At 46.0% G+C, this 17,821-nt stretch overlaps 2 protein-coding genes across 2 annotated transcripts in view; one reads left to right on the top strand and one right to left on the bottom strand.

The window, feature by feature from the left end:
* The first annotated feature begins 1,718 nt into the window (after positions 1 to 1,718).
* MSH6 (mutS homolog 6) lies at positions 1,719 to 16,471 on the top strand. The gene is made up of 10 exons (XM_058802799.1): positions 1,719 to 1,936; positions 3,412 to 3,614; positions 6,024 to 6,196; positions 7,371 to 9,915; positions 11,163 to 11,428; positions 11,938 to 12,055; positions 14,607 to 14,696; positions 15,434 to 15,588; positions 15,756 to 15,955; positions 16,315 to 16,471. The coding sequence occupies exons 1-10, from the start codon at positions 1,719 to 1,721 to the stop codon at positions 16,394 to 16,396; spliced, it is 4,050 nt and encodes a 1,349-aa protein (XP_058658782.1). The 3' UTR covers positions 16,397 to 16,471.
* FBXO11 (F-box protein 11) overlaps positions 16,444 to 17,821 on the bottom strand; it is a 70,300-nt gene continuing 68,922 nt past the window's right edge. Inside the window, exon 23 of the mRNA XM_058802800.1 lies at positions 16,444 to 17,776. Coding sequence (XP_058658783.1) covers positions 17,647 to 17,776 — 130 coding nt within the window. The 3' untranslated portion in view covers positions 16,444 to 17,646. The remainder of the gene's footprint in view (positions 17,777 to 17,821) is intronic.

The following is a 17,821-nucleotide window of genomic DNA, read 5'->3' as shown; positions in this document are numbered from 1 at the left end:
AACTCTGCCAGTGAAACCAGCTGAGAAGTGGGGCTGGCAGCTGCCCAAGCTTCTCCTCCAGCCAGGTACCAGCCTCTCCTCTTGCCACCACAGCACTGCAGGGCAGGGAGGAAGCTGCTCAACGCCAGTGCCACAATTTCTCCCTCCTCAAGGGTGTTTTTGTGGGAAGGCTCCAGCTCATGCCAACACACCACATAACAAGCACTGTGGCCCCATGGCAGGCAGGGAATGGGGTTTGGAGGTGTGAAAAATGCGTATTTTATGATTGGCTTTTGGCAAATATTAAAATGAATATTATATGTGTTGTGTTAGAAAGTAATGCTGTATTAATTCTCTTAAGTAGTGTGGTAAATATAGTTTTAGGTTATAGCAAAATGTTAAAATAGAAACTATGCTATGTAGGATACTTTTTTTTAAAGAAAGGACTTGCACGGAGATAGCAGCCACAGGACACCTGAATCTTTCAGAGAAAGAGAATTTATTGCCCCATTATCAGGAGAAACAAACTTCTTCCTGCCTCAATGCCATTAGGATTAGGAGGAAGAAGTTGACACTGACCAGACAGAATCCTTTGTTTGAATGGAATTTATTAATCATGTATGAAATGTATGAATATGCAACAGGCTGTTGCTTTTAAGGGTTAATCCTCTGTTAAGTGTGTCCTTTTTCGGGCTTATTTTGCTCGGAAAAAGGTACCCGGAGGTCCATAACTCTTTGTTTCTATTGTCTCATATTGTCCTTATTCAAATTGTCCAAGATTTTTATTACTCTAATTATATTGCTATTTTTATAACCATTTTATTACTATTAAACTTTTAAAATTTTAAAAACAAATTATTGTCGTTTTTCACAGAGGGCAGTAGCTGTTGTCCCAAAATAAGTTATTTGACTTGGTATGCCAGAGGCCAATCCACACACAGAGCTGAGATATTTGATTTATTCACAGTTCTGCACAGAAAAGGGCGCTGGGTGGCAAAGCCTCAATGCCAGCATGACAACTACCAAAACCTTTAAATATTTATACATTTTAGTAAACAAAGACATTAATGTTCACTGGCTAAAAGTTACATAGTTATTAATTAGTATTCTGTCTTCTGCTTATTAATGATTCTCTTGCTTCTCCTGCTAATTAGTCCCATACTCAGTCTTTCCCTTCTTTTGGGTCAGTGGGTTTGGAGTGGTGGTCACCACCTCCCCCTGCCAGAATTACATTTTACCCAATTGGAGCTGGTTCAGCACAGTTGCTGAGCTGTCGTTATTAGTTTCTTCCTTATCTTTGGGGTCCTGCCAAATGTCCTTGTGGCCCATAAATTCTGCATTCTCTGTGTCCACTCTCAGCCGCACATCCTTCTCCCCAGGCTTTGTTAACCTCCCCCGAGGTGGGAGATCACCTCGAGCCCTAAACTTTTACAAGGTAGCCCTACACGCAAGTAATTTGGGACGTCACTCAGGGATTGCTCGTCAGCCGCTATTTCAGGGGTTAAATCCCCTTTCCTGTTGACTAGGGTTGGAAGCACACGAAGATCAGACATTACCCCACGTCCTTTCCCACGGAAATTTCGAGATATTCCGCGTTTTGCACCAATTGGGGCCAAGAGGGACGCACGGGCCGGCCCTCCCTCAGCGTTTCCCGCCAAAGCCGCGGGCGGGGCGGGGCCGGGGCGGGGCCGGGCGCGCGGGTTTGGCGCGCAGGGCGGCCCGCGCTTCCCGCCGCGGCCATGTCTCGGCAGAGCACCCTGCTCCGCTTCTTCTCCAAGGCCCCGCCGGCCGCCACCGAGCCCCGTAGCGAGCCCTGCCGCGCCTCGGGGGAGCGGAATGGCCTGCAGGCCAAAGGCAGCCCCCCGGGCGGGGCGGGCCGAGCGGCGGCGCGGCACGGCGAGAAGGGCGAGAAGGGCGCGGGGGACGGCGCGGCCGCCAAGGCCAACAAGGCCCCCAGGTACCGGCGGGGACGCGGGAGGGGAGAGCGGGAAGGGGAGGCGGGACGGAGCTGCGGCGGCCGGTGGTAGGAGCGGGACCCGCGGGGTGTCCGTGTGTCGCTGTCGCCCCGTGGCTGGCAGTGCCCGCCATTCGCTGGATGCGCTGCCCGGCCGGGCCCGCTGCGGCCTGGGCTCCCGGTGGGACAGCGGGACACCTGCGGGCACGGGCTGTGCTGCTTGGATGTAGTGCTGCACGCGTGTTTAAATTTGCTTTCCGTGCTGTGTCACAGAGGGGCACAGTGGGTCAGGCTGGAGGGAAGCACAGTGGGGCATCTGGCCCAACCTCGCTGCTCGAGCAGGGTTAACCCGCTCGAATAGGGACATCCCAGAGCACATGGCACAGGGCTGTGTTCAGTTTTTAGTACCTCCAGGGAGGGCGGCTCCGCCTCTCCGCCCAATCAGTTCCAGCGCACAGTCACACACACACAGTCAATAAGTTTTTCCTTGTGGTCCGGTGGAACTTTGTGCCCTTTGTCTCGTGTCCTTATGCTTGGTATTACTAAGGAAAGCCTGGCTCCATCTTCTTGGCACCCCCTCATTTAGGCATTTATATATATTGATGAAGTCCCCCTCAGTCATCTCTCCTCAGGGCTGAACATGCCCAGCTCCCTCAGCCTTTCCTCTTAAGAGAGATGCTCCTTCCCCATAATCATCATTGTTGCCCTCTGCTGGAGCCGCCCCAGGAGCTCTGTGTATCTCTTGTGCTGAGCACCACGATGGCAAGTGTCCCCCGTGTCAGCACGCTGAGTGTCACTGGTGGTTGGGTCACAGCCTGCAGGAGTGTCCCAGCCATCATCTGTGAAAGTGTGGCAGTGAAATCTGTGGGAAGGAGGAGAGAGCAAATAAAAGCTGCACCAGGTGCTTTGCAGTGCAGGTAGAGTTTTTTTATTTATTCACTTTTTTGTAGCCTGAGGGGTTTTTAAGTCTTGCTCTTTTCTTTAGGTGCCAGGTTGAAAATTAGTTTCTACAGGGAAAGGGCGTGTAGTGACAGGGCGAGAGGGAATGGCTTCAGCTGAAAGAGAGTAGGTCTAATTAGATTTCAGGAAGAAATTCTTCACTGTGAGATTGGTGAGGCACTGGCACAGGTTGGGTGTGGGTGCTCCACCCCTGGAAGTGCTCAAGGCCAGGCTGGATGGGGGCTCTGAGTAACCTGGGATAGTGGGAGGTGTCCCTGTGCATGGCAGGGGGCTGGGACCAGGTGGTCTTTGGGGTCCCTTTGAGCCCAAACAATTCTGTGATAAAGCTCTGTCTCTGTGGGAATCCTGCAGAACTTGGAGGAGCAAATCAAAGTTTAGGATAAGCGTTGGTGGTGGTATGGAAGAACTGTGTAATCCAGGTTGGAGAGCAAAATGCTCAGCAGCAGTGTGCAGTGACATTTGTGAAGAGAGTTCCAGATGTCTGTGTTCCTTAAATGACACATTTGTTGTCTCTGCAGTGTCTCCTGTGAATATTCTCCTGGGGACATGGTGTGGGCCAAGATGGAAGGCTATCCCTGGTGGCCATGTCTCATTTACAACCACCCCACGGAAAGGACAATAGTCAGAGGAAAAGGCAAATCCACTCGTGTCCACGTGCAGTTCTTTGATGACAGCCCTACGAGGGGCTGGATCAGTGTTAAATACCTGAAGCCATATAAAGGTAAGAGATAGGAACAAAACTGTTTGAAATGGAAACATGCCACTTGTTTTGGAATTACAGGCTTGGAATATAGGATATATTATTCTCCATAGAGAAGAGCAGCAAAACCAAGAGTAGAATTGAACATGTTTTTTGCTTTGTAAGCGACAAGTTTTTGAGGGTTGCAGATACATTTGCGTTTATACAGTTCTTGAAACATAAAACACTAAGCCCTTTCATTTATTATATTAGAACAACTAATTAAGCAAACCTAAAGCTTACTAATGTTTGGAGATATTTCCTTTATTTCAGTATAAAAATGATGTAAAGGTAAACCCAGTATTTCCACTTTTAGCCCTGAAATCCTTCAAATTCTAGGAGTGTCAAACCCAGTTTTTAAGCAGCTTTTTAGGAACTGTAGTATGTCCAGAATTAAAAGGCTAGGCCCAGGATATTGGGTAAATAAAATTAATTCTCCTGCAGTGTTTGTTCTCAGCAGTGCAGCAGTTTTGTAAATAAAATATATAACTTCAGAATTGAGTGTTGGTAAGGGCAGTGCTGGTAGTTACAGATCAGAGTTCGTGTTTGTGATACTGAAGGAATGGCATGGCTAACTAGTGAAAATCAAATGTAATAATGAGTTAACATTTTGCCTAATAAATCTCACCATTTTAGTAAACATAATCTGTTTTCTCCTTTTTTCATAATTTTACTGTTGCTGAAAATAAAATAATTGACTGTAAACTGTCTTATTAGTCGAATACTTCATATGTAGTACAGTATTTCTGATGCCCTGTAGGATTTGCTTGTGTCACTGAAAAAAAACTGTCACTGAATTTAAATAGTTTCTTCATTTATACAGTCAGAGTTCCATCTCATGATCGTATAGCCACATCTTTGTCTCCTTTGTACTTCAGTGTGCTGCACTTAAGCCACAGTTTTAAATTAAAATGGTAATGTTATTGCCATGAGTGTTAGCATAATTTATTGCAAATAAATTGGTCCATGGGTATATGTGTCCTTCCCCAAAGTGTTTGAAAACAATCAAAATATTCTGAGAGCTTGTAGCTGTACTTAGAAGCAAATGCAGGTAAGGGAAATTAATCTGTTTGCCAAAACAAATTGACAAAACAAAGTTTAAGCACAGGTACATAGTTCTATCACAGAAAAAGTGCTGAATGCAGAACAGATTAAAAAGATTTAAAATACCTATTTGCTTTAAATTCAAACAAAAAGCATTTTTATATACAAAAGTGTTAGAGTCTTTGGGTAAGAAAATGGGTAAGTTTCTTGGGTTGTGTTATTTTTTGTAGCTGAGTAAGTGCAGAGAGCACAGGGCCAGACCTGTAACAGGTGGGCAGGAAGAAGTGGAGGTGCACAACAGTTGGTTCAGTGAATATGCAGGTGTTGCACCCTTGAGTGTGCAGCTCAATTATATGAGAAGATTTTTCTTCTGACATTGTTCAGTCACATTTAATATTGATGCAAAATATTTTTAGACTGCCTCATTGCATTTGGAAATCCAAAAGGGGGATCTGGATTGTTAATGTGTTGCCTTTGTGCTGTGGAAGCAGCTACTTGTAACTCCCTGCTTTGCTACTGCAAACTGGGGGTTGATTGTGAGCCAGAATTTTGTTTGAGTTGTTTCTGGGGTGTTTCCAAGTCTGCTGCCTTTGTGTGCCACTGGGTTAGAGCTGAAGCTGCAGTCAGCAGTGGTGGATGGAGGGGTTCACAAGAGTGGGGAAAAGGGCCTGAAATCAGTCTGTAGATGGTTGGCTCTGGGTTAGTGTGTGTGCAGGTGGTGGCAGGAGGAGGGAATGCAGCAGTTATTAATAGCAGGCTTTGTTCCCTGCCCTGCAGTGGCAGCCTGGGTGCCCAGTGTGATTGGCCATCAGCTAATCTGGCTGATGGGCTGGGCTGGGTGCCTGGCTGCACTCACAGCAGCACTTTGCAGGCCAGCAGAGCTCTCAGGGCTGTGCCACACGTGGCTTGTGCCTAGAAAGTGAAGATAACTCTGGCTGAGCTTACCTGGTCACTGCCAAAACAGCCCTGTGGTCTCAGTCGGGCCTGTCTGCTGCTCTGCCAGTGTTAAACTCAGTACTAACTACAGTGGGAGTGAGTCAGAGCTCAGCCCAGGAGTGCTCACGTGTGCTAATGAGTTACAGAAGTAGAAGCAATTCTTCAGGTGTTCATGGAGGTAGGCATTTCGTTTGTGAATGTGTGTACTTTCCCCAGAGGTGGTTCAGCAGAATGAAGGAGTGATAGATTGCTGTATTTAAGATGTGGTGGGAATGAGTGGTAGCAGCTAAAAAACAGGAATTTAGTTATCTGAATACGAATGCTAGTTGTCTGAATGCATTTAAAAGTGAACTATGATCACTGTCAAGTCTAGCATTTAGCATTTGTTCTTAACAAATCTGTTTTTTACAGGTTCATCAGACAAAGAGACGATGAAGGGAGGTATGTTTTACAGCACAAAGCCTGAAATTAAGAGAGCCATGGTGCTGGCAGATGATGCCATGAGCAAAGATAAAACCAAGAGGCTTGAACTGGCAGTATGCAATGAGCCTTCAGACACAGAGGAGGAAGAGGAAGAAGTGGAGGTAAAATGTTTCTTAATTGCTGTCACTTGCAGAAATATTGCTAGAACTTAGAAGCTGTGACTTGGAGCTGAGCATGGAATATCCTGCAGTTCTCTGGTACTGTAATCACAGCTTATCTCCTCATTAATCTTGCACACATATGTATCCATTTGTTTTTTTTTTTTGTACTGCTTCTGTGTTGTCAGGTCATATGCTGGTCTCTCATCTTTTCTAGTTGGAAAGACAAGTCTCTTTGGTGTTCTGTATGGTAAGGACTGACCTCAGAATCTACTCAACTTCTCTGACTCTCTCCACTCATCACTCCCTGGCAACCTACTTTTTCACCCAGAAGTGCTTTTTTCTGAGGCATCATTTTATCTTCTCTGTCTGCTATTCATAGTCCAAATTGCCCTAAGTTTGATCTGGAGTTTAAGTGTATCTTAATATATAAATTTATAGCTTATTGACTCTTCATCTAAGGCATCAAATTGCATTTTTGGTGCCCACCCTCATCTTGAGGAGTAGCACTAAAATACCACTTCTTGCACTGCTAACAGCAGTCTTGATGGAGTAACTAAAAAGTGATGTTTTATTGTGTTGTATTCATGTTGTGTTGATTCAGCTATTATTTCAGAAGCACCATATGCCTTGGAATAGATTTCTTTGGAGAGGAATGGTATGAGGACACTGTCAGTGGAATGGTGGCTTCCCTTAGCTCATATACTCAGTCTCCAGTGTGACAGTGCCCCAAGGGACAGGTGCCACTCCAGGCATTGTGTTGTGTGCAGTGGCACTGTACTCACTGCAGTCCCTCCACTGCTGGTTTTCTGTTAAAGTTTGAGGCTGAAAAGGCAAATAACAGAGTTATTTTATCTTTTATTTATCTTTCCTTTCTCCTACATGTGCCATATTCTTTTTCTGTGCAGTTTAAATGCTTTGTTCATCAGCATCACATATGCACAGTAATGAATGAGTCTTTAAAGAATAGAAAGAGGAGTGATTATGCCACTGGCCAGTAGAAGTTAGTTGTCCAGAAAAAACCTGGGTTCTGTTAAGGTACTTGGAATTGGCTGTGGCTCTGCTGTCTCTTGCTTGAAGCATCATAGGTACTGCGTTACTGCACATTTTTGCACTTCTTTATGCAGCAGTATTTGTAGCCAGAATTATCTAGAGACAAAGTAATTTATTTTTCCAGGAGATGAGTGAAAATGCATCAGGCAACAGTGAAGACTGCAATAGTGAGGAGGATGTGAAAAGCAATAAGCGGGTGATGAGCAGGGAAAGAGCTGTGAAAGCCAAGAGAAGGAGAGTGTTGGATTCTGACAGTGACCACGATGGCTCTGATGTGGAGTTCAAGCCTGATGGGAAAGAAGCAGCCAGCAGTGAGGAAGCCAGTAGTGGGGTGGATGAAAATGAGTCTTCTGACACAGAGACAGAGGCAGAGAGTGTTGCAGAGAGCCCTGTAAAAGTCCCTTCTAAACGCAAGAGAAGAGAGGTGAAAAAGCCTGCTAAAAGGAGTAGCCTGGGAAATGACTGTTCTGGAACACCCAAAAGAGCAGCGGCAGTCTCTTCGGATGCCAAGTCTAAGCTGACATCCTTTGCAGCACCTGAAAGTTTTGAATCTCAAGCAAATGCTTGCAGCGGCGGCGCTGGCGGCTTCTCGGCGTGGGAGCACGAGAAGCTGGAGTGGCTGCAGGAGGGGAAGAGGAGGGATGCGCACAGGCGGCGTCAGGGTGACCCTGACTACGACCCCTGCACTCTGCACGTGCCCGAGGATTACCTCAACAAGTGCACGCCGGGCGTGCGGAGGTGGTGGCAGCTCAAGAGCCAGAACTTCGACGCCGTGATTTGCTACAAGGTGGGGAAGTTCTACGAGCTGTACCACATGGACGCGGTCACCGGCGTCAACGAGCTGGGCCTCATTTTCATGAAGGGCACCTGGGCCCACTCGGGCTTTCCAGAGACCGCGTTCGGCCGCTTCTCCGACGTGCTGGTGCAGAAGGGCTACAAGGTGGCGCGCGTGGAGCAGACGGAAACGCCCGAAATGATGGAGGCGCGCTGCAGGGCCGCGGGCCACTCCAGCAGGTCTGACAAGGTGGTGCGGCGGGAGATCTGCAGGATCATCACCAAGGGAACGCAGACCTACAGCGTCATGGACTGCGACCCCTCCGAGAACCACAGCCGGTTCCTGCTGAGCGTGAAGGAGGACGAGGACGCGGCCGGGACGCGCCTCTACGGCGTCTGCTTCGTCGACACCTCCATGGGGAAGTTCCACGTCGGGCAGTTCCCTGATGACCGCCACTGCTCCAGGTTCAGGACTTTGGTAGCTCACTACACCCCTGTGCAGGTGCTGTTTGAGAAGGGCAACCTGTCTGTGGACACACAGAAGATACTGAAGGGCTCGCTGGTTTCTTGCATTCAGGAAGGGCTGACCTCGGGTTCCCAGTTCTGGAATGCGTCTAAAACACTAAAAGTCCTTCTTGAGGAAGGATATTTCAAGGAGAAGCAGAATTCTGAAAATGGATGTTCTCTGCCCTCTGTAATCAAATCTCTGACTTCAGAGAGTGACTCCCTGGGATTAACTCCTGGTGAAAACAGTGAGTTAGCTTTGTCAGCTCTTGGGGGATGTGTCTTCTATCTCAAAAAATGTCTGATTGATCAGGAGCTGTTATCACAGGCAAACTTCGAGGAATATGTCCCTGTGGATATTGCTACTGCAAAAACCACGAGTTCAAGTAGTTTGTTTGGCAGAACTGGCCAGCGGATGGTGCTGGATGGAGTCACCCTGATGAACTTGGAAGTCCTGCAGAATGGAACCAATGGAAGCACTGAAGGTACCTTGTTGGAAAGGATTGATTCTTGCTGTACACCATTCGGGAAGCGACTCCTGAAACAGTGGCTCTGCGCTCCTCTCTGTAATCCTAAATCCATCAATGATCGTTTGGACGCTGTCGAGGACCTCCTGGCGGTGCCAGATAAAATGTCTGAAGTCACTGAGTACCTCAAGAAACTGCCTGACCTTGAGAGACTGCTCAGCAAAATTCACAGCATTGGGTCACCACTCAAAAGTCAGAACCATCCTGACAGCAGGGCCATCTTCTATGAAGAACTCAAGTACAGCAAGAAAAAAATCGCTGACTTTCTGTCTACCCTGGAGGGATTCAAAATAATGAATGAAATTGTCGAGTTCATGGAGGAGTTCGCCAGTGACTTCAAATCCAGAGTCCTGAGGCAGCTGGTCACCCGCAAAGCCCAAAATCCCGATGGCCGCTTCCCAGACCTGAGCGCAGAGCTCACCAGGTGGGACACGGCCTTTGATCACAACCAGGCTCGGAAGACAGGAGTGATCACCCCCAAGGTGGGCTTTGACCCCGATTACGACGGAGCGCTGGAGGATATCAGAGCTCTCGAGGAGGACCTGCGCAAGTACCTGGACAAGCAGCGCAAGCTGCTTGGGTCCAAATCTGTGCAGTACTGGGGGACGGGCAAGAACCGGTACCAGATGGAGATCCCAGAAAGTGTCATCTCCCGAAGCCTGCCCGAGGAGTACGAGCTGAGGTCCAGCAGGAAGGGCTACAAGCGTTACTGGACCAAGGAGATCGAGAGGATGCTGGCTGCCATGGTGAACGCCGAGGAGCGCCGCGACGCCGCCCTCAAGGACTGCATGAGGCGCCTCTTCTACAACTTCGACAAGAACAGCAAGGACTGGCAGACAGCTGTGGAGTGCATTGCTGTGCTGGGTAAGCTTTGCCTCCTTCTGACACGGTAAAACTAACCCTCTGCTGGTGAAATCTGATCTAGGGAAGCTCGTTGCCAGCTCTTGACTTGTTTGAAAACTCCTGATTGTGGTAAAGTCTTTGATAATTAGCAGTGATTCCCTGTTTAATTCCTGATGTGTGGTTGAAGATGTGCAGCCAAGTGTTTCTCCCAGTTCAGTGTAGCCTGGTGGGCCCCACTGCTTCCAGAGCCTTGTGTGTGGATTAGTAGCTTCTTATTAAATGGAGCTATAAAAATCTAACCTGCTGGTAAGTTTTTTTTTATCTGAGCAGGATGATTTCTGGCCATCCTTTAAAAAATGTAAGTACTCAGTGTTGAGCCTTGAAGAAGGTAGTCTACTAAGAAGGCTTCCCCAAATCCTCCTTATTTCTGGGATAGAGCAATCTCCTGTATTCCCTTCTCAGGACTGGCATACTTCTGTCCTGTGGATTTTCTGCTAGGATGAGGCACTCTGGGATGTCTTTGTTCCAGGGAGAAATGAAAGCAGTCTCTGAATGCCACTAGAGCAGAAAAAGGGAGGGGCAGGCAGGCAGGGAGTGTTGGCTGGGAATGGATTTGCTGGGAGAGCTGGGAAGCAGTCACATGAGCCACACCACAGCTCAGGGCAAGTGCTGAATTGGTTCCCAGCAGGGAGGAATTCAGTGTCCAGGCTCAGCTGTAATGTGTGTACATAAAGCCTCTAAAATCATGAACAGTCTCGTTGTGTGGGTGATAGCTTTTAGAACCTCAGGGCTCAGCTAACTGCGGGGTCTTGTGCTGCTGCTTCCTGCTGGAGACACAGAGTTTTAATATTTATACAGTTTTCCACTGGCAACTTTCAAGCAGAATTAGGATTCTTCCCAAAGTAATTCACTGTCACAGAAGCTGATTTCCTCCTAGTTCTAAATGAAAAACCAGTGCAATAAATTATTTTTATTCATGAATTCTTGAAATGAAATTATGTGGATTTTAAAGACTTTTGAACTAAAATAATTATAGGGGAGCATTTTTATCATTACGTCTATAGAAATCTGGAAGGAATGAGGAAAGACACTGCAAATATTCTCACCTTTTACTTGTTCTGGAGTCCTTCGTGGGTGTTTCCCTTATGAGGAAAATGGAATAAAATAGAAAAGTGTTTCTACAAAATTGCTGTTCAATGAGTAAATTAATTCCTGTGCATGAAGAAATTTGAAAGTGTGACTGACTGGAATTTCTCTTCATTTTCTAGATGTCTTGATGTCCCTTGCTCACTACAGTCAAGGTGGTGATGGACCTCTGTGCCGACCTGTAATCCTGCTGCCTACAGATAATGCTCCTCCCTTCCTGGAACTTCAAAATTCCCGCCATCCTTGCATCACAAAAACTTTCTTTGGGGATGATTTTATTCCCAATGACATCGTGATAGGCATCAAGGGTGAAGGCAGCAGCAGTGAGGCCTCCTGTGTGCTGGTAACTGGCCCCAACATGGGTGGCAAATCTACACTCATGAGACAGGTGATTGTCATGTGTCCCAGGCTTCCTCTGGGGTTTGGGAGAGGGAATTACAGGGCCTGGCTGTCATGGCTGTCACAGGAGGTCCCAGAAAGTGCTCATGTTCAGAGAGATTTTCTGCTTTAGGGAGGGATAAGTGTTATTTGTCCTAGGAGAGTTGGTAGGGAAGAAGTGATAGAGTACAGTTTATCTTTTTCAAGTGACCTACCCAGGACTTGGCATCAGCTGGCGAAAGATGCTTCTGCAGGTTGAACAAGCTGAAACTAGAGGTCAGCAGGGAGATTGCTTTATAAACACTGCTTGCTGTGGTAATTTGTGTCTTGAAGGCTTTCAGAGTAGTTCAGTCCTGCCAGAGCTGATGCTGCTGCAGCCTGGAGCTGTTAAAGCAGTGGGAAGCTTTATGTACTCCAGTTCCTGTTTTAGGGGAAACACAGCTTCGTGCCCTCGTTGTGCGTGTGGAACTGATTCTGCAAACACCGTGGCAAACGTGCCTGTCCCTGTTTGCTGTGCAGGCTGGTCTCCTGGTGGTCATGGCCCAGCTGGGGTGCTACGTGCCCGCGGAGTCCTGCAGGCTCACGCCCATCGACCGCGTGTTCACGCGCCTCGGCGCCTCCGACAGGATCATGGCTGGTGAGTGCCTCACACAGCTGCCTGCACTGGGGGCTCCTGTTGAGAGCAAAGGGAGACGACCCATCTTTGTTGTTGATCGGCATCGACTCCGATTTATTGATCAAATCAGCCACTTTTATAACAGTGTTAATTGACTTCATGCATATTGCAAAATTCGAGCTCACGATAGGCTACAGAGAAAACTCTAACCCCTCCTTTTGTTTACAATACCTGTGGTTTGTTTATTGAAAACAGGATCAGTGTTCTCAGAGACGCCAAGGACAGAATGTCTGCCTGTTATGGAAAGACTGAGAACCTAATTATTTACAGAATCAAGCCTGGGAAATGCTGCTTTACAGCTACCTTTTACTTTTCCCTCAGCTGTATACCTTCATGGCCTCTTTCTTTAAGCCATGCTTGAACCAGGCTCTCCACAGGCTCCAGCTTCCTGCTCCTGCTTCCAGTGGCAAGCTGGAAAGGGAATAGCATTTTGCAGGAAGAGCTGTACACTCTTCATTTGTTGTTCAGAGTGGAGACAGGATTGCACTTAGACTTTATTTTTTCATGTGTGCGTCCGTTCGATTTTTGACAGACTCATGGGATCACTTCCTAATGAATTTTAATATTAAAAGCCTAACTCCCAGCTGGATGCAAGTCTGAGGAATATCCTTTTTAGAACTGATTATATTCTGCTCTCACTGATACCTTTTTGTAAGTGTTCTGAAATAGGACAGTGATGTTGGGGCAGCTGTTGCACAGGAGTTGTTTTTGTACCTTCCTGCAAGGACTGTAAAAGTCCCTTGTTTCAATCATTATGTTTGAAATCTGATTTCTTCTGATGAGCACGAGAGGCAGATGTCCTTCTTGGAAGCAGTAGTTGACAGTTCTTGGAGTATTTTTTTCCTTTAATGGAGAGGAAGACACAAGTGGAGGATGACAGAAGTGGAATGGTAAAGTCTGCCAGTGGTGATGGGCAAAGTGCCACTGGGCTAGAAAAATAAAATGATTGTTGTGCTAAGAGTAGTATCAGTGCTCATTAAAGAGGGCACAGGTTTTCTGTGATCTCTCTGCTGAAAAATGTGGGTCAGTGAATATGAAAGGAGTTAAGCCCACTGAACTTGTTGCACAGAAGGAATTTGGAAATGAGTCATTCCAAGTTCTTAATTAAAAAAAATATTGACACTTCCCCAAATCAAGGCTTTTCTTCTCAGCTACAGAATGTTACTAAGGCTTTCTTTGCCCAGCTTGTCTCCATTTTGTTTAATTTCAGTATGAGAAGGAATCAAAAGTGTGAAAGAATACTTAAATGTTTATGGTAGAGATGAGAAGGGCCCTTCCTTCATGAGAGATGGTCTAGCAAAATGTGGCATTTTCAATTTTTTTTCAGTTAACTGAGGACTATACTTCTGATTTGACATTTCAATTGTGAGGGTAAGCACTGCAAAGAACGAGCTGTGAAATCTGTTCTTGATGCATTTGTTTGCACACTGTGTAGCCAGGAAAGCACAGAAAAAGTTGGTCCACAGCAGTCACTTTGTAATGGATGTCAGCAGGACTTTCATTAAGTTAATTTTTTCAATAATAAAATTTTAGGGCTTTATTTTCTGAAGAGAATAAATGGTTATTCTTAAATATTGTTGAAACCATTAAATCCTGGTAATTTCTTTAAATAAATGCAGAACATCAGGATTGGTGGATGCTGCTTAGTAATTCATGTTAGAAAACTTATGTTAGAGCAAAACAGTGTTCATGCAGCATGAGTACAGGAAAGAAATTTGCCTTGCTTGCCTTTAATGGAATAAATTGCATTAATTGCTGCTACTTGTAATTATTTGTAATGATCTTCACAAAGAACAAGTAAATCCTGACTTTGTAAGTGTGGGTTTATCACGTGGAAGGGTGTGAATAATTGTGTACTTCTGCTCATAATCTGCTAAAACAAATTTCAGGTGTAACTTTCAGGCTTTGTATTATCTGGGTTGCTGAAACTCCCATGAGATGCTTGAGCCTTAGCAGCAGAATATTCCTTTTGTCGTACTTAATTCAAGGAGAGAACGTACAAATAAAGCCTTTATTATCCAGATAGTTCCCTCCTGACATCACAACCAAACCAGTAATTCCAGTCTCTCAGTCTTTGATTTTTTGCTTGGTTTTTTTTTCGCTGGAAAGCCACACACACCTTCAGCCTGTCCTGTGTATTCACAGCAAGAAAGGGACAAAAATTCTCCCCATTGTAGCATTTGTGCCCCTCTTTTTGTCCTGCTGTTACTTTTGACTGGTGCTATTAAAAGTAAGCAGGTGTGTTGACCTGAAAACTTAAGTAATTGTGCTTGTGCTTATTCCTGTACTCTAAAGGAACCAAAACTTGTTTTTTTCTGGCAAATGGCAACCTGATGTTTTCACTCTGGAAAAAAAGTGTCATGTTTTTGTTCATCAGTTAGCTACAGAGTTTCACTTTAGCTTAACCAAGATTCTAGCACAGATTAAATGAGGTTTTAAATGAGGTTTTAGTTGTGGTTCTCCGATCTTTGACTTAATTTGTGGCTTTTTTTTTTTGTCATTTCCTTTAAAGGTGAAAGTACCTTCTTTGTTGAATTGAGTGAGACTTCCAGCATTCTGCAGCATGCAACAGAGCATTCCCTTGTTCTCGTGGATGAGCTGGGTAATTAGACTGTTTTGTAATAGATGGAAGCTAAATCTGTGGGATGAAAGACTGGCTGCAAGGTTTTTGGGCTGTCTGAAAGGCAGCCAAGTACACAGGGCCAGTTTCACCATAATGATGCTGGTGTTTAACTGGTGTGTCAGCCTGTCTAACATGAACACATCTCGGGTGCCCTGGGAACTCATCACCACCTCCCACCCCCAGTCATTATTACCCTATTTCCAGCTGTGGTTTCCTGCTTTTGCTTTGCATAATTACTTGCAGCAAACCTCAGGAGAGCAGAAACATCTTTTTTCTGCAGTGCAGAAGAGGCTGATTGTTATGGGGCCAACACCCAGCTCAGCTTTCCCTGCTGCTGGTGGCTCTCACCCCTCACTGCTGTTTGTCTTGCACGCAGTGGGGAGGGGAACAAACACACCCTGGGGGGTGTCTGTCTGTCCAGCAGCACGCGAGCTGTGGGCTGACTGTAGGAGTGTGCCACAGGTGTCAAACACACCCTGGGGGGTGTCTGTCTGTCCAGCAGCACGCGAGCTGTGGGCTGACTGTAGGAGTGTGCCACAGGTGTCAAACACACCCTGGGGGGTGTCTGTCTGTCCAGCAGCACGCGAGCTGTGGGCTGACTGTAGGAGTGTGCCACAGGTGTCAAACACACCCTGGGGGGTGTCTGTCTGTCCAGCAGCACGCGAGCTGTGGGCTGACTTTACGAGTGTGCCACAGGTGTCCCGTTGTGTCCGCAGGCAGAGGCACGGCCACGTTTGACGGCACGGCCATAGCCAGCGCGGTGGTGGAGGAGCTGGCGCAGAGGATCCGCTGCCGGACGCTCTTCTCCACTCACTACCACTCCCTGGTGGAGGACCATGCCCACAGCCGGGCCGTGCGCCTGGGACACATGGTATGTATGCCTGGGAGCATGGGCTTCTCCCTGCTGGGGCTTTCCTGCTGTTCTGTGCTCTTCTGCCCTGAGAAATGGTTGGTTTGGGAACAGGACACAGTGTCCCATGCCTTTCTTAGGCTGCAGGTCAGTTTTGCAAACTCTAACTTGTGGCTTGCTCTTCCCAGGCATGCATGGTTGAAAATGAGAGTGAGGATCCAAGCCAGGAAACAATTACGTTCCTGTACAAGTTCATTGAAGGAGCCTGCCCAAAGAGCTACGGCTTCAACGCTGCAAGACTTGCAGATATTCCAGAGGAAGTCATTCAGAAGGGGCACAGAAAAGCCAAAGAGTTTGAAAAAGCAACCATCTCACTGAGAATATTTAGGTAAGACCCAGGGTTTCTGTACCTAAGTTAAAATGCGTTCCTATAAGCCATTTTAAATTTTTTATTTGGGCAGTGGCTTTTGCTCAGTCACAGCAACTACTTTTGCGAACATCAGATGTTCACAGGGAGGGAGGGAGGGAGGGAGGGAGGTACTATGGGAGGGCAGAGATGCTGAGCAGTATTTTATGCCTTGGGTCACTGTGCCAGTCTGAATTTGCACACAGAGGTGCTGTGGGGGGGATGTGCTGGCAGCCTTTATACCAGGCCCAGCATCCATGTCTCCTAAAGCCGTTGCAGGGATGGCAATCTCAAGCTCTGCCCCTCAGTGTCCCCGTCAGTAAAGGTGGTCGTTCCCCCAGGTACCTGTGCCAGGTGGTGGATGGAGCAACTCGTGACGCAAACGCGGTTCGGAAACTCACAGCGATGATCGACCGGCTTTAGGAACTCGCATGGGTTTCTCAAGAAGGTGGGAGCAGACAACATTATGATCTAATAAACTTTATTTTTTAAAAATGACCATTTTTCCATTGTCTTTCCTAGGAAATTAAACCCTTTAATTCATACCTACCCTCTACATAATGGTTATTGAGTACTCCACAATATATTAAGTCTAGATGTTATGGTACATGCATACACTTTCAGGCTGTTGATTACCCACTGTCACCAATACACATAAATGGAAAAAAGCTATGAAACTGTATAGGGCTGTATATATACTTGTCTCAGCTTCATTAGAGCAGGAAATTGCTGTGATTTCCAGCAGGTTATGTAAGTAATGTCCAGACTGTTCAAAAAAAACTATGAACAGAGTAAAAGTACAAGACTGTTTTGAGGAGACTTTCTACTGTGTACTTTAAAACATAGTAAAATTTCTTTCACAAAACTTAGTTACATGGGTACTTTGTTTTATAGTGCATTATAGTCTAGGAAGTCTCATTAAAACACTCGCTTTTCTTTCTTTTGTTAGGGTGGTTTGAGTACAGACTATTGCTGGGGCAGGGGAGAAGATTATTCTAACTTCAGAGGACACCAGAAAAATTGCTGGATATAATTTAAGATTAGTGTTTTCTCTTTCATAGAAAGAACGTACATACTGGGACATGAGTACAGTTACAGCAAGTCTAGGTGTGCTAACAAAACAGGACACATTCAAGTACAATAAGATTTTTTGCTTGAAATTAGAAACAAACTACATGAGATTAAAGCATTAAAATCATATTTCTCAATCTGAATAAATGTTAAAAAATCAAAAGAAATGCAGAAGTGCTAGCTCACATTTTTACCATGTTACAAAAGCGATTGGTACCCATGTCCATAAAGGCAGCAACAAAGAATGCTGCTTGTCTACAGAATAGTACTACTGCAAATTGGACTGCGTTTCAATGCTACTTGTAAAAACACCAGCTCTCAGAAGTTGGTATCTGTACAAAATTGCAGCTTATTTTTCTTCACTTCTGTCCCTTCAAAGTCTTTGTTTACACAGTAATGCTAAAACGCCCAGTTCTGTTATCCTGAGTCAACATATTGCCACTTTCTTTTTTGGTAGGTTGAGCTCCATAGTGTCAACACCTCACACATCCGCTTTAATACAGTCTCTTTCTGCAGAAATGGGCAAGTGTAACTTCCTCCAAAAAAAAAAGTTTTAATAGTTATGATATTAGAATGGCAGGACTTTCTTTCTGAAAAGGAATTCAGTTGTGCTGCAATGTATTAGATTCTATAGGTGGAGCAGAGTCATATAGTGTATCTGTATCGTGTGTAGGCTCTCCGGCGAGCGTACAGGGATTGGACAGTGTTCCAGCACCACAGTCACAGAAAAACCTACAACACAGAGAGACAGCTCTTAGTGCCCATGCCCTCCTGCTC

The sequence above is a fragment of the Ammospiza caudacuta genome, chromosome 3 (assembly GCF_027887145.1).
Source record: "Ammospiza caudacuta isolate bAmmCau1 chromosome 3, bAmmCau1.pri, whole genome shotgun sequence".
Lineage (NCBI taxonomy): Eukaryota > Metazoa > Chordata > Aves > Passeriformes > Passerellidae > Ammospiza > Ammospiza caudacuta.
The sequence above is the reverse complement of the archived record's forward strand: the minus strand, read 5'-3'. Positions and strand labels throughout refer to the sequence as shown.